The 19,011-nt window shown below is 32.6% G+C and overlaps 1 protein-coding gene across 20 annotated transcripts in view; it reads left to right on the top strand.

The window, feature by feature from the left end:
* LOC126893466 (protein claret segregational-like) overlaps nt 1–19,011 on the top strand; it is a 649,821-nt gene that overhangs the window by 599,507 nt on the left and 31,303 nt on the right. For 18 of the 20 annotated variants that reach the window (XM_050663706.1, XM_050663692.1, XM_050663700.1 and 15 more), the window contains one exon: nt 4,744–5,046. The exons of the other annotated variants lie outside the window; for them this stretch is intronic. In XM_050663706.1, the coding sequence (XP_050519663.1) occupies nt 4,744–5,046 (303 nt within the window). The remainder of the gene's footprint in view (nt 1–4,743; nt 5,047–19,011) is intronic. 20 annotated transcript variants of the gene reach the window in all.

Below are 19,011 nucleotides of genomic sequence, written 5' to 3'. Positions count from 1 at the left end.
TTATAGATGCATGTTAATATTTTTTCTCCTCCGTTTTTTATTACTTTGTTGGGAAATTTATCTGTGCCAGGTGTATTTTTCTGTTTCATTTTTTAATGATGGCTTCATGGTGTTTCCCATTATCCATTATCAATTTTAACCATTGGTTTGCCTTTCCTTTGTTTAGCATTTAGGTATCCAAATAGTTTAGCGCTGTCGTTACTTTTCTCTTCCTTTAACAACTCTTCCATCCACAGGTTTGTATTTAACCGAACACCAATGTAAAATCTGTATGATTTAGAAACATTTGTCTTTTGGCACCAAATATAGTTGAGCACCAAAATTTTAATATCAAATTATTTATTTTTAAGCGTTAAAGTATTGGGTTGTGAAGGACACGACAAATATTACTTGAACAGCAAAATAACCAAAAATCGGCATCAAAATATATATTTAAGCCCATTAAACAACGTAGGCATACAAAATTATACATTCAAGTATTAAAAATAAAAACATCAGTAGTTCTACGCTGCCTCGAAAGTAACACCAATAAACCAACAAGAACTAACCAATGTAAAACTAAAAATCTGTTCTAACCTATATTGATACAAAATATCACAGAAAAACCATCATAATTATATTAATGAACTGTAAGAGCTACTTTGGCCCGTGTCAGTCGCCCCTGCTTTCCTTTCATTACTAAAGGAAAGTTTTTTGTTTCAGAAGGTGGTATAGCGTATTTAAGGGGTCATATACGTTTTTCGAGCTTAAAAAGTAGTCTAAATGTAATGATAAATTGTACGAAAACTATTGGGCTAATTGATTTCATTTTTTTTTAATTTTAGAGGTGGACTCTTAAGGAGCATAAAACATGTGTTAAAATTTAAAAATAATTAAAAACATGGCGGCTGCCTCCAATGATGTAGAACGTGTTTTTTTTTCAGGTCAAACGGTGGGCATGATTCAGCTTGTAATATTTATCTGAAACAAAAATTGTTTAATTTTTATCATTTTTTAGAGTCATAGTTCTCGTGTGACGAGAGGAATTTAAGAAGAAAAAAAAAATTACGGAAATGGTCGAAATTTAAAAAAAAGTCGTAATTTTCACCAAAAAAATTGTCTTTTTTTTATTGCTATTCGAAAATGGTTAAATTTAATCAAAAAAGCTCTCGTCACACGATAGTGAATCTAATTTAGAATATGTATGCCAAAAATTACGTTAATCGGACGAACGGTTAAGCAGTTATAGTCCAGTCGGCAAGTACTTTTAGCGACGAAAAATTCCGAAGTTAATGAAATTTTAGGGTGTTGTTTGTACATGTTTAGTGATGTCAAATCCAAGTTTTCAACCTCGAGGAGGTTGTGGAAAATTTTTGGCGGCCGAAAAACCTCGAAATTTTCGGACTTGTTTCAGTTTGTTGCTCATAACTCTAAAACGGTCAATCCTACGTGAAAAGCTATTATATAGTAATTTAAAGAAGGCACAATTTTCCACAACCTCCTCGAGGTCGAAAACTTGGATTTGACATCAGTAAACATGTACAAACAACATCCTAAAATTTCATTAACTTCGGAATTTTTCGTCGTGACGCCCCTTTTCCACAACCTGCCGACCGGACTATTATCATGCCCACCGTTTGACCTCACCAAAAAAACATGTTCTACGCCACTGGACGCAGCCGCCATGTTTTTAATTATTTTTTAACTTTTAACATATGTTTTATGCTCCACCTTTAAAATTTAAAAAAAAATGAAATCAATTAGCCCAATAGTTTTCGTACAATTTATCATTACATTTAGACTACTTTTTAAGCTCGAGAAACGTATATGACCCCTTAAGCCAAATGGTCATTCCAAAAACATGTTCGCACATATATTCCTTGATGAACATTGGACAATAAATTAGAAGTACCTTGCACCCAGTCATCTTTTTTCTTCGGCAAAAACACTTTACATTCACTAAAACACTGTATCATGTAATCATCAAATTTGGTCCATGACTAAAATGAGTTTTGTCTTCATATTCATGTTTTTGGGCACCCTCTTAGGTAGTTTAGCCCTTTCTTCTTCAGCCTTGTTCGTCCACTGCTGGACATAGGCCTCTTCCATTTGCTTCCATCGATTTCTACTCTTGGTAATTCTCATCCACTGCTTGCCCGCGACTTGTTTGATATCATCTACCCACCTCTTCTGTGGTCTGCCTACTCATCGCCTGTTCTCTCTTGGTCTCCAGTTTGTTAGTCTCTGTCCATTTTTCGGGATTATCTCGGGCAACATGTCCGACCCATTGCCACTTGAGCCTTGCTATACATTCTGCGACATCAGTAATCCTTGTTCTTTCACGAATGTCGATATTTCGAATTCTGTCTCTCAAACTAATCCCTAGCATGGCCCTCTCCATCGCTCTTTGGGTTGTACTGAGCTGCTCTAAGGTTTTCTTTGTAAAGGCCATGGTCTCTCATCCATATGTAGTTACATTCAAGATACATTTGTCATAAACTCTATGTTTTAGACACATTGGTATATCTTTATTCTTCAAGATAAAGCTTAACTTGCCGAAAGTTACCTAAGACAATTGTATGCATCTTTTTATTTCGGCTATTTGGTTTTCTTTGCCGATTTTAATGTTATGTCCAAGATTATAATATAGTGGTCTACATTTTCAAGACTGACGTTGTCAATAAAAAGATTAGTTTGTACATTACTCATTATTTTTGTTTTCTGAAGATTCATTTTGAGATCTATTTTATTTTATTGCTGGTTTAATTCCTTCATCATTTGCTCCAGTTCCTTGATATCTGTACTGAATAATACTATGTCGTCCGCAAACCTCAAATGACTCAAACATACACCATCAATGTTTAGACCTTTTTCGCCCCAGTCGAGCTGTTTGAATACATTTTCCAATGCTAAGGTAAAAAGTTTTGGTGAAATAGTATCACTTTGTCTAATACCTTTACCAACGCGTATTTTTTCGGTTTTTTCGTCTTCATTGATTTTGATGTGGAATGTGGCCTGTTCATAAATGTTTTTAATGAGTGTAGTGTACCGTGAGTCTATTCGAGCATCCCTTAAGGCTGACAAAAAGGATCAGGTTTCAATACTGTCGAAAGCCTTGTGAAAGTCAATAAATGCCATATGTAAAGGTACATTATACAAAGTGTCCCGAAAAGATTGGTCATAAATTATACCACAGATTCTGGGGTCAAAAATAGGTTGATTGAACCTCACTTACCTATATACAATAGTGCACACAAAAAAAGTTACAGCCCATTGAAGTTAGAAAATAAAAATCTATTTTTTTTCATATATCGAAAACTCTCGGAGATTTTTTATTGAAAATGGACATGTGGCATTTTTATGGCAGCAACATCTTAAAAAAAAATTAAAGTGAAATTTGTGCACCCCATAAAAATTTTATGGGGGTTTTGTTCCCTTAAACCCCCCAAACTTTTGTGTACGTTCCAATTAAATTATTATTGTGACACCATTGGTTAAACACAATGTTTTTAAAACTTTTTTGCCTCTTAGTACTTTTTCGATAAGCCAGTGTTTATCGAGATATTTTGAATATTTGTCGAATCCACCACATATTTGTAGGTATATGGTATACGATTATAGCGACCTGTTAATAATCTGAAAATTTATTTATAATTTACATTTTTAGGTATATTTTGAAAAAGAAGCTACATCTCAAGAAAAGGTGACATGAAAAAAGACTAAGAGGCAAAAGTTTTAAAAACACTGTGTTTAACTAATGGTACCAAAATATGTAATAGTTTAATTATTGGAACGTACACAAACATTTAGGGGGTTTAAAGGAACAAAACCCCCATAAAATTTTTACGTAAATATATTGAAAAAGAAGCCGCAGCTCGGTAAAAACTGGCTTATCGAAAAAATACTCGGAGGCAAAAAAGTGTTAAAAACGTTGTGTTTAACTAATGGTACCACAATAATGAATTAATTAGAACGTACACAAAAGTTTGGGGGGGTTTAAGGGAACAAAACCCCCATAAATTTTTTATGGGGTGGACAAATTTCACTATAATTTTGTTTTAAGATGTTCCTACCATAAGAATGATACATGTCCATTTTCAATAAAAAATCTCTAAAAGTATTCGATATATTGAAAAAAATCGATTTTCATTTTATAACTTCAAAAGGCTGTAACTTTTTTTATGAGCACATTTGTACTAAGGTAAGTTAGGTTCAATTGAACTATTTTTGACCCCAGAATGTGTGGTATAATTTATGACCAATCTTTTCGGGACACCCTGTATTCCGTGGTTTTTTCTACCAGTGTTCTGATTTTAGCCCACTGGTATTTGTCCATTGTTTTAAAGTCACATTTGGCTGCTTTGAAACCATGTAGTTTCGCAGTTTATATTTACTTGACCAATCAGTTACCTTTTCAGAAGCAATAAAAAACGAGAAAGAAGACAGCGGTCTCAAAGTGTGTTACTGTGTTTAATAACCCTATTAAAAGATTCTAATCCATTGTTAGTGGCTCTTCTGTTGCATTCTAGGAGCTGGCTTGTTGTGTGTACATGTTGATAATTCGTTCTTATTTTTTGGTGCTCAGTATTATTGAGCACCAAATATTTTTGGTTGCCAAATATTATTTTTGAGACATTTTAAAATTTGGTAGGTAATGTTGGGGCTCAATAATTACTTTGGTGCTCTTTGGCTGTTTTGTAGCGCCAAAAAATACTTTTTTTATGTATATTTTTTGCTAAATTCAGCTTTTTTCTTTGTCTTTAGCTACTGAAGAGATTAGAAAAAATTTTGATGAAATAATTGCCAATAAAGATACGGAAAATTGTGATTTACAAACAGAAATAAAAACTGTAAAAACTGATTGTGCAACACTAAGAACATTAAATACTGAAATTACAACGAAGTGCAATAAATTACAAGAAGAAAATAACAGATTAATAGATGAATTAAGAAGTAGTAATAATGAATGTATTGATTTAAAAACTACAAACGAGAAGTTACGTAAAGATTATTTGCAAAGTGAGATAGCGAGGAGACAACTTCAAAACACCGTACAAGATTTAAAAGGTATGCTTTTTAAACGCTTTTCTTTACTTCAATAGTTTGCATCAAATCTTTAGACGTTAATTTAACTGACTTTTCTTCAATGCAAATGAATGAAAATTTGCAGACATATGCATTCGCGGGAACAATACACGAATAGTCAATAAAAAAAAATTATGTTTATTAATTGTTTAAATAAAAAAAAACGATTTTAATGGAAAATGGTTAAATTCTCTTGTTTTTTACAATGTAGAAACTTGAAACTTTTACGGATTGTAGCTAATGATATGAACTATACATAGTTTCACTTTTTTAAGTTAATTGTTTACGTTATGCTTCATAAATAAACAATAAAGTTTCAAATTTTGAACGCTCATATACACTCACCGTCACAAAATTCCGCCACCCAAAATTTTTGATTAAGTTTGACAGTCTATAACTTTCTTATTTGTACTTCGATTTTCAAGATTTTTACATCATTTTGTAGGTACATGTATATATGTTTTTTGTTATTATTCCGGAACATAAATTTTTAGCTTAGATGGCATTATACGGGGTGAATGGAAGCGTTGTATTTGAAGCTAGGACAAATAATCCCCGGACAAATAATCCCGGACAAAAAATCCCCACAAATTATCCCCGGACAAAAAATCCCCGGACAAAAAATCCCCACAAAAAATCCCCACAAATAATCCCCGGACAAATAATCCCCGGACAAAAAATCCCCACAAAAAATCCCCACAAATTTTTTTGGACAAAATATCCCCACAAATAATCCCGGACAAACAATTCCCAAGAAAATTTTTTGCTACCGAATAGTTCTCTAAAAGTATAGCAATCGCCATGAAACCAGTTTTCGGCATGAAAATAATGATTAGCGATTAAAATTAAGCATACATTGTAATTTCGATTACCAAATGTCGAATTCCAATTGTGAGTTTTTTAAAAATCGTGGAAGATATGGGGAATAAGCTAAGGCATTGGGAATCATGTTGTACTTATTGTCTATTCGTGATGATAACTGCTGGTCCAGAAAACGATAATCTTGATTGTAATGCAAAAAATTCTGTTCCTTTTTGTAAGTTTAACGTCAAAAATATTTAGTCATCCTCATCATCAATGGCGTTATAACTTTTCCACCTTTTTCTAGGCCGCCAGACTGCATCTTTCCACCTTTTTCTAGGCAGCCCTACAGATCTTCTCCCATCTGGCATCTCCCCGAACAGCCATGTCTGGTTTGATTTATGGATAAATTTTTAAAGTTTTTTTATGGATGCACACAGATCCTTAATTACGTTTTCTGAAAACCTGATATCGAATAGTAATGCCCATAAATTTGTTCCCAAAACCAACAAAAAAGTCAAAATAATCGAAAAGCTTTGAATAACTTTTATGGCGATGCGTGGAACGGATTTTTACATTAGTATAATCAAGATTATTGTTTTCAGTATAGTTGTTAGTTATTATCATGAATAGACAATGTTCTGAACAGAGTTACTCAAAGCAGAGTGATCAAAAGATTTAAGCCAATTACAACATCATTCCCACATCCTTAGCTTATTTCCCATATCTTCCACCATTCACGGCAAAACTTTTAGAGAACTATTCAACAGCAAACATTTCTTAGGGATTTTCTGTCCGGGATTATTTGTGGGGATATTTTGTCCAAAAAAATTTGTGGGGACTTTTTGATCGGGATTTTTTGTCCGGGGACTATTTGTGGGGATTTTTTGTCCGGGATTATTTGTCCGGGATTATTTGTCCGGACCCCTTGTATTTTCTCCTAACTTTAAAAAAAAGAATGTGTGTGTACTTTGTACGCACGTAAGAAGTTATACTTCTATTATATGATTTAAACGAAATTAATATACTTTTTATTTATATTTTGTTTAAATATTAAACTAATTTATACTTACTACTTCTCAAACATTTTTATTAGAACAGTGCCAAAAATTAAAATAATAAAAGAATAAAACACACACAAACACATTAAACAAGCCACAAATGATGTCTGAACATTAATTGTCGAAAATTTTTTTAACTAAATACGTATTTTCTGAAAATACAATTATATAATAAATATACTTACAATCATAAAATGTATTAAAAAAAAACAAAAAAGAAAGTTTCTATTGGGACTCGAACCAGCGCTGATAAGAGCGGTTGGTATTGGAATTCATTAGCCTTCTCCGCTTAGCCACGGACACTATGTGTCATTATTTACGAAGATCGACTAACTAAACGGATTAAACTTGTGATATTTTGATATTTTGAAAATTGATCAAATTATTTTAATTTTGAATTGAAATGATTTAGAATTGAAAAAATACAACAAAACATAGAGTAAAAAACAATATATTAGGTGAATATTGAAAGAAATTTTGATGGTAATCAAATTATATAAATAAAAGTATTACATACTATGTATTTTGGCAGATCAAATAGGTAGGTTTATACCCATGATACATTAACAATTATTACGTACCTGTTACTTTTAAAAACTATTTAAAAGTCACTACAATATTATAAACTTTTTTGTTTCTGTCCTCACAACAATAAAACTAATATATTATACATTTGTTTACCTTTACCTTTACCTCCAAACCACAGCTGCCATATCGGATAATTTTTGACATGTCATTTGAACATCCAATCAGAACAAAGTTATAATGCGCATGCGCCGGGCTGATAGGTTTTAACATATAAAAAAATCACCCTCTATCGCCGGTAAAGAAGTATAACTTCAAAAATTCTGTGGAAAAATTGGAGGCCTGATTTTGTTTCATACTCCTTTTGTATTATCGTGGAGGTATCACTAAGGTTTTGTTTTTTGAATTATCCGAATATCTCTTTTCTTGTAAGACATGTAAATAAAAAAACTGCTTTGAAGGTTTTTTTAATTAAAAATATCAAACGCACTAAAATTAATAAAACAAAACAAAGTTAACAACAAAACAAAATAATTCAATAGCGTGTATATCCACCTCTTTCAGCAACGACTGCTCGCAATATGTTTGGCATCGAATAAAGATGTGTTATCCTTGCCTGGGGAATAGCCTGATAGTACCATCTACCAGGGCCATAACTGTACCAAACTTAAAGATAGGAGAAAATACAACGCTTCCATTCACCCCTGTATAATGCCATGCAAGCAAAATTTTTGTGTTACCGGAATAATACGAAACGATATATCAATACATGTACCTACAAACTGGTGCAAGAATCTTGAAAATCGGAGCACAAATAATAAAGTTATAAATTGTCAAACTTAATCAAAAATTTTGGGTGGCGGAATTTTGTGCCGGTGAGTGTATTTGTTTATATATAAATCGGCGTTTATTTGGACGTTAATTTGACTGCCTTTTCTTCAATGCAAATGACTAAAAATTTGCAGACATATGCATTTGCGGGAACAATACACGAATAGTCAATAAAAAATTTTTTGTTTATTACTTGTTTAAATAAAAAACGATTTTAACGAAAAATGTTTAAATTCTCTTGTTTTTTACAATAAAGAAACTTGAAACTTTTACAGATTGTAGCTAATTATATGAACTATACATAATTTCACTTTTTACGTTAATTGTTTACGTTATGCTTCATAAATAAACAATAAAGTTTCAAACTTTTTGCCGACTCCGACTACTTTTCATGTTTGTACATCATATGTTTTATACATATTTTAATAAACATGACGATATATTTTAATGTTTGAAAAGTTTAAGACCGTTAAAGAAAAGCGTGGCGCGAAAACCGTTTATTCGATGAAGATGTGCCACGCATTTTTTTTGACGAATGTGTTAGATTTTTTAAATTTTTTTTATTTTTTGCTTTTTAGTTGATTTTTTTATAATATGTTTAAATTTAGTCACTCGTAACTAAAGAAAAGCGTTTCTAAAAATATTTTTTCGTATTTTTTTGTTTTATTTATTTGTATATAATAAATAAGTAGGTATATAATAGTATATTGTGCAACAAGTGCAGAAAGGTACTAATTTCTCACGAGTTTGAAAAGTTGCGGTACGAGCGCAAGCGAGTGCCGCAATTCAAACGAGTGAGAAATCACCTTTCTGCACGTGTTACACACTATACTTTTTATACAACCACAGATTTTCCTAAAAATAAAAATCACAATTTCCAAACGAAGATTAATTATAATAATATGTGATAAATTTTAAACTGTATGTAATTAATACTAATCAATTTAAATTCCTTATATGTAAACAAATTGAACAGAAATCAGTTAAAACAGTAATGCACTGCCTTAATTTGTTTAAATTTAAACTATTTTAAAAAATTATAATACAGTAGAGTCATATTTTAACGTTATATTTATGCCGTTACGGATTTACACAAAACCTACTTCATTCAACGTATCTTGCAGAGGTTGCTAAATCCTTATTGGTTATTTGATAATTATAAAATGTTCAATAAGAATAAAATTGTAAAATAAAACAGTTGTAACATCCATAATTTAATTTCTATTCTATAGTTAAATATAATAAATTGTCTTATAGGTTATATATTTGTCTAAACTTTAACCACGGATGTAAACAGAATATAACGTTACTCAGAATGAGGTAGTCAACTGTGCAGAAAAGAACTTTCCGGCACAGAAACGTCACTTTTCTGCACACTAATGTCAAATATCTTATACTGTGAGAAAATATCAAGTTTGCTAACATAAAACTGTGCAGAAAAGTGCATTGTGAATAGTGATTGTAGAAAAAGTAACATTTAACTTAGTGATGGTGCTCAATTCAACCTGTCACATTTTTGTAAACAAATTGATGAATTTAAAACAGAATTTATATTTTAAATCATCTTTAAAAGTGAATCTGGTTCACAGTACTCAAAAAAATTTTTATTCTTAGCAGTTCTTGCGTACTAAGTTCTCGATCCTTGAAAGTATTCGATTCTGCCCATCACTAATAATTAGTGATGGACGAATCAGCAATGGGAGAATTAACTCTGGTCTGAGATGTCAACTCTGTTATTACTTTTGGCATGGAAGGAAAAAACCTGATTCTTGTTTACTTAGTCGAACAGGTTGTCAGTCTATATCTTAGGGCTTGTTTATATGCCGGCGGTTTGCCAACGTCGACGTCGCGGGTTACCTGTTTTGCCCCTGTTTTACTTGGTATTAGGGTGAAACTTCAAAGGCGGCATTAGGGTGAGATCAAGTAAAACAGGTAAACCGCGCAGTCGACGTTGACAAATCGCCTACATATAAACAAGCCCTTATACAAGAAATAATTACCGGTCTTTTTTATGCATTAGGAAAGTCAGTTGCCGATCCACGAGAACGAGATATTTACTTACTTAGTCTACCTTTAGGTGTAAGGCTAGTGTGTATTTGGATTCCGAGCAGTAAAGACGTACCATATCGCTCTCGAGATCCAAGTTCCAAGTTTTTGTGCCGGTCTCGGCTATCGGCCGGGACTAGTTTATGGTAATTAGTGAAATAAAAAGTAAAAAACGATTTGAGTGATTAATTCTAAATTACTATTTATGTGATTAATTTTGAACTCAGTGGCGTACTATATTAAGGAAATGTACCACCAAAATCAAGTGCCAAATGGGGGGTTGTATAATGTGCCCCAAATATATACACAGCCTCAACAACCTCCAGTAATATCGCCCCCATTTTATGGATTCCCGAGCAGCCAACAGACAACAAACCAGTATATCCCGCCTACTCCATTCCCAAACAATAATCACCAATATAACCAAAACCTCCCTGCACCTCAAATGGATCAACCAAATACATCAAATGCTTCCCAATACATCCTCAGTGGAGAGGAACTTGTCATGGAAAACTCAAGCGACGAAGACGACGAAACCATATAAAATGTCCATGATTTGCAAACAGTCAAAAAAATTACAAAAAAAAGAAAAGCAAACCCCAAAGATGGTAACACAACAACAATGCAAGTGAGTACAAACAACAGATTTGAACCATTAGAAAACTTAACTGATAATAATAACACACCAGTAACACCTAAACCTCCACCTATATTTATCTATGGGGTAAATGATATCAAAAAGATGACTGAAAACCTATCGACAGTCATTAAAGCAGAAGACTACCAGTCGAAAGCTCTCCCAAATGACACAATAAAAATAAACACAAAAACTATTGAGTCATACAGAAAACTTATACAGCATTTAAATAGTAGCAAAATAGTTCACCACACATACCAAGCAAAACAAGATAGAGCTTATAGGGTAGTTATAAGAAATTTACACCACTCGATGCCAGTTGAAGAAATAAAAAGTGAACTAGCTAAATCAGGGCATACTGTCCGTAATATCATTAACGTATTACACAGAGTCAATAAATCACCACTGTCAATGTTCTATGTGGACCTAGAACCGAAAGAAAACAACAAACACATTTATACACTGGATTCTATCGGCAATATGAAAGTCAGCTTTGAACCTCCTCACAGAAAGAAAAATATAACACAGTGTCAGCGCTGTCAACGTTATGGACACACAAAAGCGTATTGTACAAGACCTTACGCATGCGTGAAATGTGGAGGAAGTCATCCAACGCCAGAATGTACAAAACCCAGAAATACACCAGCAAAATGTGCCCTGTGTAACGGAGAACACACTGCAAACTATAAAGGCTGCGTAATTTACAAGGACTTGCAAAATGTAAGAAATAATAGACAACGTGGAAATCAGTCAACCCATAATAATCATAACCCACATCAAAATGTTAACCCAGCACCAACTTCACAGTATCAGAGTCAACAATCACAGTACCAACAACAGAATGGAACCCAATCCTATGCCTAAGCAGTAAGAGCAGGAAATCAAGTAGCTGACATAGGGTCTCAGATGAACTTATTCTTAAACGAATTTAAAGCAATGTTCACCCAACTAATGAATCAAAACAGCATGATCCTTACCACGCTAACAACATTAATTAATAAAATTCATTAGATCTGTTCGAATAGCCGAATGGAACGCAAATGGTTTAGCAAACCATAAAGCAGAAGTAATCCAATTCCTAGAGGACAACATAATAGACATCCTCTTTGTATCCGAAACGCATTTCACAGAAAGAAGCGTAATTAAAATACCTCAATACTCAGTCTACCACACTAGTCACCCAGATGGAACAGCCCATGGAGGATCTGCAATAATTATAAGGAACAATATACAACATCATCAAATGCCGGAACATAAAACAGATAAGCTACAAGCAACAATACTTAATATAAATGCCACGCCTTGGAACTTCGAAATTGCTGCAATTTATAGCCCTCCTAGACATAGAATCACAACTGAAGAATACGAAGAACTATTCAACAAGCTAGGTAACAAATTCATTGTTGGAGGTGATTGGAATGCTAAGCATACGAATTGGGGTTCACGACTCATTACACCAAAAGGCAGAAGCCTACTAGATGCCATCAACAACACAAACTGCACCTACTTATCGACGGGACAACCAACGTACTGGCCGTCCGATACAAATAGACTACCAGATCTACTCGACTTCTTCATCCTAAAAGGAATTGCAGCAAAATACACAAACATAGAAGCAAATTGGGATCTCTCGTCTGACCACACACCAATCATAGCAACAATCAGCACCCACATAATCAAACGACCTGAAATACCCAAGTTGACTTCCCCTAAAACTAATTGGTGTGAATTCAAGTACCAGCTTGACACGAATATAAATCTTGGAATCAGACTCAAAGAAAAGATGACATAGATAAGGCTATAAACCACTTCACTTGTCAAATTCAGCAAGCTGCATATCGAGCTACACCATCAACTCCAAAGCATGAAAACAAAAATACCACTTCGAATTATATTAGACAACTAATAGTCGAAAAACGAAGAGCAAGAGGTAGATGACAAAGAAGCAGCAACATTAATGACAAACACGAATATAATCGATTAACCAGACAATTAAAAACAGCGCTAAATGAGGCTCGCAATGCCACATTTGAACACTACATTAGTACCTTGTCTAAAGAAGATCACCCAATATGGAAGGCAACAAAACACAAAACACACCTACAGAACACAACTCGCCAATTAAGAAAGATGATGGTACTTGGGGAAGATCAGACGAGGAAAAAGCTTCAGCATTTGCAGAATACTTAGCTGGTATTTTTAAAGAACACCAAGTAGAGAATAATGATGATGAAAACTTAATAAGAGACTTCCTGGATAGTGCTTGCCCTATGACGCTCCCAATAACACCATTCAATACATCAGAAGTTAAACTAGAAATAGAAAAATGCAATAACCACAAAGCACCTGGATTTGACCTAATAACAGGATTAATACTGAAACATCTTCCGAGAAGAGCATTGGTCATGCTAACTAAAATATACAATAGTGCACTCAGACTGACATATTTCCCAATCACATGGAAATTTGCGCAAATAATAATGATTCACAAACCGGGTAAACCTCCAAATAAAACATCATCCTATCGACCAATCAGCTTGTTGCCGATAATTTTTTAAGATCTTCGAAAGACTACTACTTGGTAGACTGAAGAATGACATTAACCTAGATGTAGAAATACCCACACACCAGTTTGGTTTTAGAGAGAGACACTCCACAACACAACAGACTCATAGAATTATAACAAAAATCCTTACTGCTATTGAGGAAAAAAAATATTGCACAGCGGCATTCTTAGATGTAGAAAAGGCATTTGATCGAGTATGGCATACTGGACTTTTATACAAACTCAAATGTATTCTTCCAACCCCCCACTACCTAATCATGAAATCCTACATTCAAGATCGTTACTTCCAAGTAAAATATAACACAGCAACTTCCACATATTTTCCCATTAAATCAGGTGTACCACAGGGTAGTGTCCTGGGCCCTCTTCTTTACCTATTATTTACCGCAGATATCCCAACCACTGAAACAACCCAAATTTCAACATTCGCTGATGACACCACCATAATCGCTGTCAATGAGGACCCTATTATCGCGTCTGCACAACTGTAAAACCACCTTGACCAATTGGGAACATGGCTCAACAAATGGAAGGTGAAAGTAAATGAAACGAAGTCAACCCAAGTTACATTTACAAACCGAAGGGATGTATGTCCAACAATAACACTAAATGATACACAATTACCAGTCAGCACACAAGTCAAATATTTGGGACTAACCCTTGACAAAAGATTAACATGGAAGCCGCACATTCAAGCCAAGAAAACCCAGATCAACATCAAAATACGACAAATGAGCTGGCTTATTGGTCGAAAATCAAAACTCAATATTGAAAATAAACTGCTCCTGTATAAAACTATGATAAAACCAATTTGGACCTATGGTGTTCAACTCTGGGGTTGCTCAAAACCATCAAATATCAAGATAATACAAAGAGTCCAATCAAAAATATTGAGGATGATATTCAACGCACCCTGGTATGTAAGCAATAAAACCCTACACGAGGACTCAGCTACACCCTTGGTAGAGGAAGAAATTCCAAGGATCACAAAGAGCTACTTTGATGAACTGAGAAGTCATCCAAATGATGAAGCAAGACTGCTGAACACTCCTCCCGAATTCGCAAGACGACTGAAGAAACTATGGCCAACAGATTTAATAAATTAAATATACATATTGTGATCAAATGTAAAAAATTATAATAGGAGGGTTTCCACAGGGCAGCTTCTCCCTCATGTATTTAACATTCAAACTATTTGCTTATAGCTTCGATGAAGCAGATTGTAAATTAAAATATGTAATAAAAAAAATTGTGAAAAAAAAAGGTGTAAGGCTGGTGGAGTTAAGTTTGGCATTGTAGTCTCCATGCTTTTCGATCTTGTGTTAGGTTTCTTGCACTTTCCAATGTCAAACCTTTCTTCTCGACTGCTTTCCTGATTTCATCTACCCACATAACTCTTGGTCTTCTTTTTTTGTTTTTCCCCTGCACTCTCGTTCCGAACACTCGTTTTGTTAGTCTCCCGTTCGACATTTTACAAACGTGCCCGAACCATTTAAGCTGTCCCTCTACTATTTTTTCATTGGTTGGTTCTAGTTTTAAGTTTTCTCTGATTGTTTCGTTTCGTATTTTGTCTGTCCTTTTTGTGTTTGCTATTTTCATGTCAATGAAATACGTCAAATACGTCTATTTTCATGTCAATGTCCATGTCTAACTGCTATACATGATTATTAGTCTAACTACTGATCTAACGACTGCCGTTTTTACTTTCTCCGGTATCTTTTTTCCCCACAAATATTTTCATACTGTTAAATAAGCCTCCTGTTCGTCCCATTCTCTCGTTTATTTCCATGTCTTGTTTACTGTTTGATTCAATTATTACTCGTAGGTATTTAAAATATTCCATTTGCACTAGTTGTTTCCCGTCTAATTCTATTGCGTGTGTCTTCCTCGTATTTGAAATTATCATTGTTTTTGTTTTCTCTGTATTAATTTTCATATTTATGTTGGATAGTTCTTATAGGATTTCAAGATTGTTCTGTAAGTCTTCTCTGTTTTCTGCTATCAATACCATGTCGTCTGCAAATAGTAGCTGCGTCTCTTTCATTTGCCAGTATCCTAATGTTACTTTTCTCATTCTTCTCTTGGCTTTATTTATTGCTTCATCCAGTACCACTGAGAATAGCAGTGGACTAGCACGCATCCCTGTTTGACGCCTTGACTTGTAGTACATTCTTTGGATTCCTCGTTATTGGTGTATAATACAGTAAGAACGAAATATTTATGACCTATTAACTAAATGAACACAGGCGACTCGTCTTCACGGGGAAGAATGTCCGTTTATATCGAGAAGCAAATATTATTCGTAACTTAATATATTGAATGTTCGAGATAAAGTGTGTATACAGGGTGAGTCATGAGGAACTGTACATACTCTTACCTCGTATAGAGGCTCCTATGGGGAATAACAAATGACCATTAAAAAGTGTCTGCTCCCATTGTTTAATAATATACAGGGCGAGTTTCGCATTTTGACAGAAATTTGTATTCGTCATAATTTTTGAACGGTCAGATCGATGTGTCTCTTATTTTGGCCAATCGTTACACTATTACCACCTAATCAACTGATTTATTCAAACTAGAAAAAAATCAGGTCTGGCTTTAAAAAATTAGTTCGTTTGGGTCTTAGAAAAAATTTCACCCTGTATACGCTTTTTGAAAACTCTAATATGAATTTTACAAATTAGACAAATATACAATTAAAATGGCATATTTATTTTTTTCCGCACACGATTACTTAATTGTTTATAAAAAAATCAAATTTGACTATGAAATTAAAAGTTTGGTAAAGTGAATCATAGATTTAAGAAAATTAACTTTTATTACAAAAATTAATTTTTTTTAACAAATATTTAATTTATGTTACCATCCAATCAACTGATTTATTCAAACTAGAGAAAAATCAGGCCCGGATTTAAAAAATTAGTTCGTTTTGGTCTTAAAAAAATTTCACCCTGTATACGCTTTTTGAAAACTTTAATATGAATTTTACAAATTGGACAAGTAGGCAATTAAAATGGAATATTTATTTTTTTCCTCACACGATTACTTAATTTTTTATTAAAAAATCAAATTTGTCAAAATCGGAATTTTAACCTAAAAATGAAAAAAAAATGAAATCACGGTTTAACTCGCTACAACTCTGTTCCATTTTAATATTTTTTTTTCTGAAATTTTTACAGCACATATCTCTTACCATTGTGAAGACTATGAAAATTTTTGTAGACTTTCAGTCTTCTTCTCGTAAAAGTTATGAATTTTTAAAAATAAACGGTGCAGATTCGTGAATTGCAAAGTTAAATCGCAAAAATTAAGTGAAAAAATTTAAAATTTATCTATTTGATCACGTCTATGCTAAACTATAGAGTCCAAAAGAAGTGTTATGGGGAGTTTTAGATCTAGACGTGTTATAGAAAAAAAAATGGTAAAACTTTTAATTATAAGAAAAACATTGTTTTTGTAAATTAATTTTTGTAAAAAAAGTTAATTTTTTTAAATCTATGCAAAAACTTTGCCAAACTTTTTATGCATAGTCAAATTTGATTTTTTATTAAAAAATTAAGTAATCGTGTGGGGAAAAAATAAATATGCCATTTTAATTGCCTATTTGTCCTATTTGTAAAATTCATGTTAGAGTTTTCAAAAAACGTATACAGGGTGAAATTTTTTCTAAGACCCAAACGAACTAATTTTTTAAATCCGAGCCTGATTTTTTTCTAGTTTGAATAAATCAGTTGATTGGGTGGTAACATAAATTAAATATTTGTTCAAAAAAACTTCATTTTTGTAATAAAAGTGAAGTTTTTTAAATCTATCTATGGTTCACTTACCAAACTTTTAATTATTCATAGTCAAATTTGATTTTTTATATAAAAAATTAAGTAATCGTGTGGGGAAAAAAATAAGTATGCCATTTTAATTGCCTATTTGTCCTATTTGTAAAATTCATATTATAGTTTTCAAAAAACCTATACAGGGTGAAACTTTTTCTAAGACCCAAACGAACTAATTTTTTAAGTCCGGGCCTGATTTTTTTCTAGTTTGAATAAATCAGTTGATTGGGTGGTAACATAAATTAAATATTTGTTCAAAAAAAATTCATTTTGGTAATAAAAGTTAATTTTTTTAAATCTATGGTTCACTTTACCAAACTTTTAATTATTCATAGTCAAATTTGATTTTTTTTTATAAAAAATTAAGTAATCATGTGGGGAAAAAATAAATATGCCATTTTAATTGCCTATTTGTCTAATTTGTAAAATTTATATTAAAGTTTTCAAAAAGCTTATACAGGGTGAAATTTTTTTCTAAGACCAAAACGAACTTATTTTTTAAATCCGGGCCTGATTTTTTTCTAGTTTGAATAAATCAGTTGATTGGGTGGTAACATAAATTAAATATTTGTTCAAAAAAAATTCATTTTGGTAATAAAAGTTAATTTTTTTAAATCTATGGTTCACTTTACCAAACTTTTAATTATTCATAGTCAAATTTGATTTTTTTTTTATAAAAAATTAAGTAATCGTGTGGGGAAAAAATAAATATGCCATTTTAATTGCCTATTTGTCTAATTTGTAAAATTTATATTAAAGTTTTCAAAAAGCGTATACAGGGTGAAATTTTTTTCTAAGACCAAAACGAACTTATTTTTTAAATCCGGGCCTGATTTTTTTCTAGTTTGAATAAATCAGTTGATTGGGTGGTAACATAAATTAAATATTTGTTAAAAAAAAATTAATTTTGGTAATAAAAGTTAATTTTGTTAAATCTATGGTTCACTTTACCAAACTTTTAATTCATAGTCAAATTTGATTTTGTTATAAAAAATTAAGTAATAGTGTGCGGAAAAAAAATAAATATGCCATTTTAATTGCCTATTTGTCTAATTTGTAAAATTCATATTAGAGTTTTCAAAAAGCGTATACAGGGTTAAATTTTTTCAAAGACCCAAACGAACTAATTTTTTTAAAGCCGGACCTGATTTTTTTCTAGTTTGAATAAATCAGTTGATTAGGTGGTAATAGTGTAACGATTGGCCAAAATAAGAGACACATCGATCTGACCGTTCAAAAATTATGACGAATACAAATTTCTGTCAAAATGCGAAACTCGCCCTGTATATTATTAAACAATGGGAGCAGGCACTTTTTAATGGTCATTTGTTATTCCCCATAGGGGCCTCTATACGAGGTAGGAGTATGTACAGTTCCTCATGACTCACCCTGTATAACAAAAAACTAAAATCGATTCAATATAAAATGGCTTGAACAATCCTCAAACAAGCACATATTTCTAACATTTGAATTGAATATACAGTAGGATCGCATAATTTCAGCATGAGATACAAATTAGGGTGACAATCTTTCGTGTACATACTTGAAAGAAGCAAAATTCCAGTGTCCGATAATAAAGTAAATCTAGAATTTTAATAAAATTGCTTATACGGTAGAACCCAACAAATCCGAACTAATTGGGGGGACAGC

Source organism: Diabrotica virgifera, chromosome 10, assembly GCF_917563875.1.
Source record: "Diabrotica virgifera virgifera chromosome 10, PGI_DIABVI_V3a".
Classification (NCBI taxonomy): domain Eukaryota; kingdom Metazoa; phylum Arthropoda; class Insecta; order Coleoptera; family Chrysomelidae; genus Diabrotica; species Diabrotica virgifera.
This window is presented reverse-complemented; position numbering and strand designations above follow the sequence as displayed.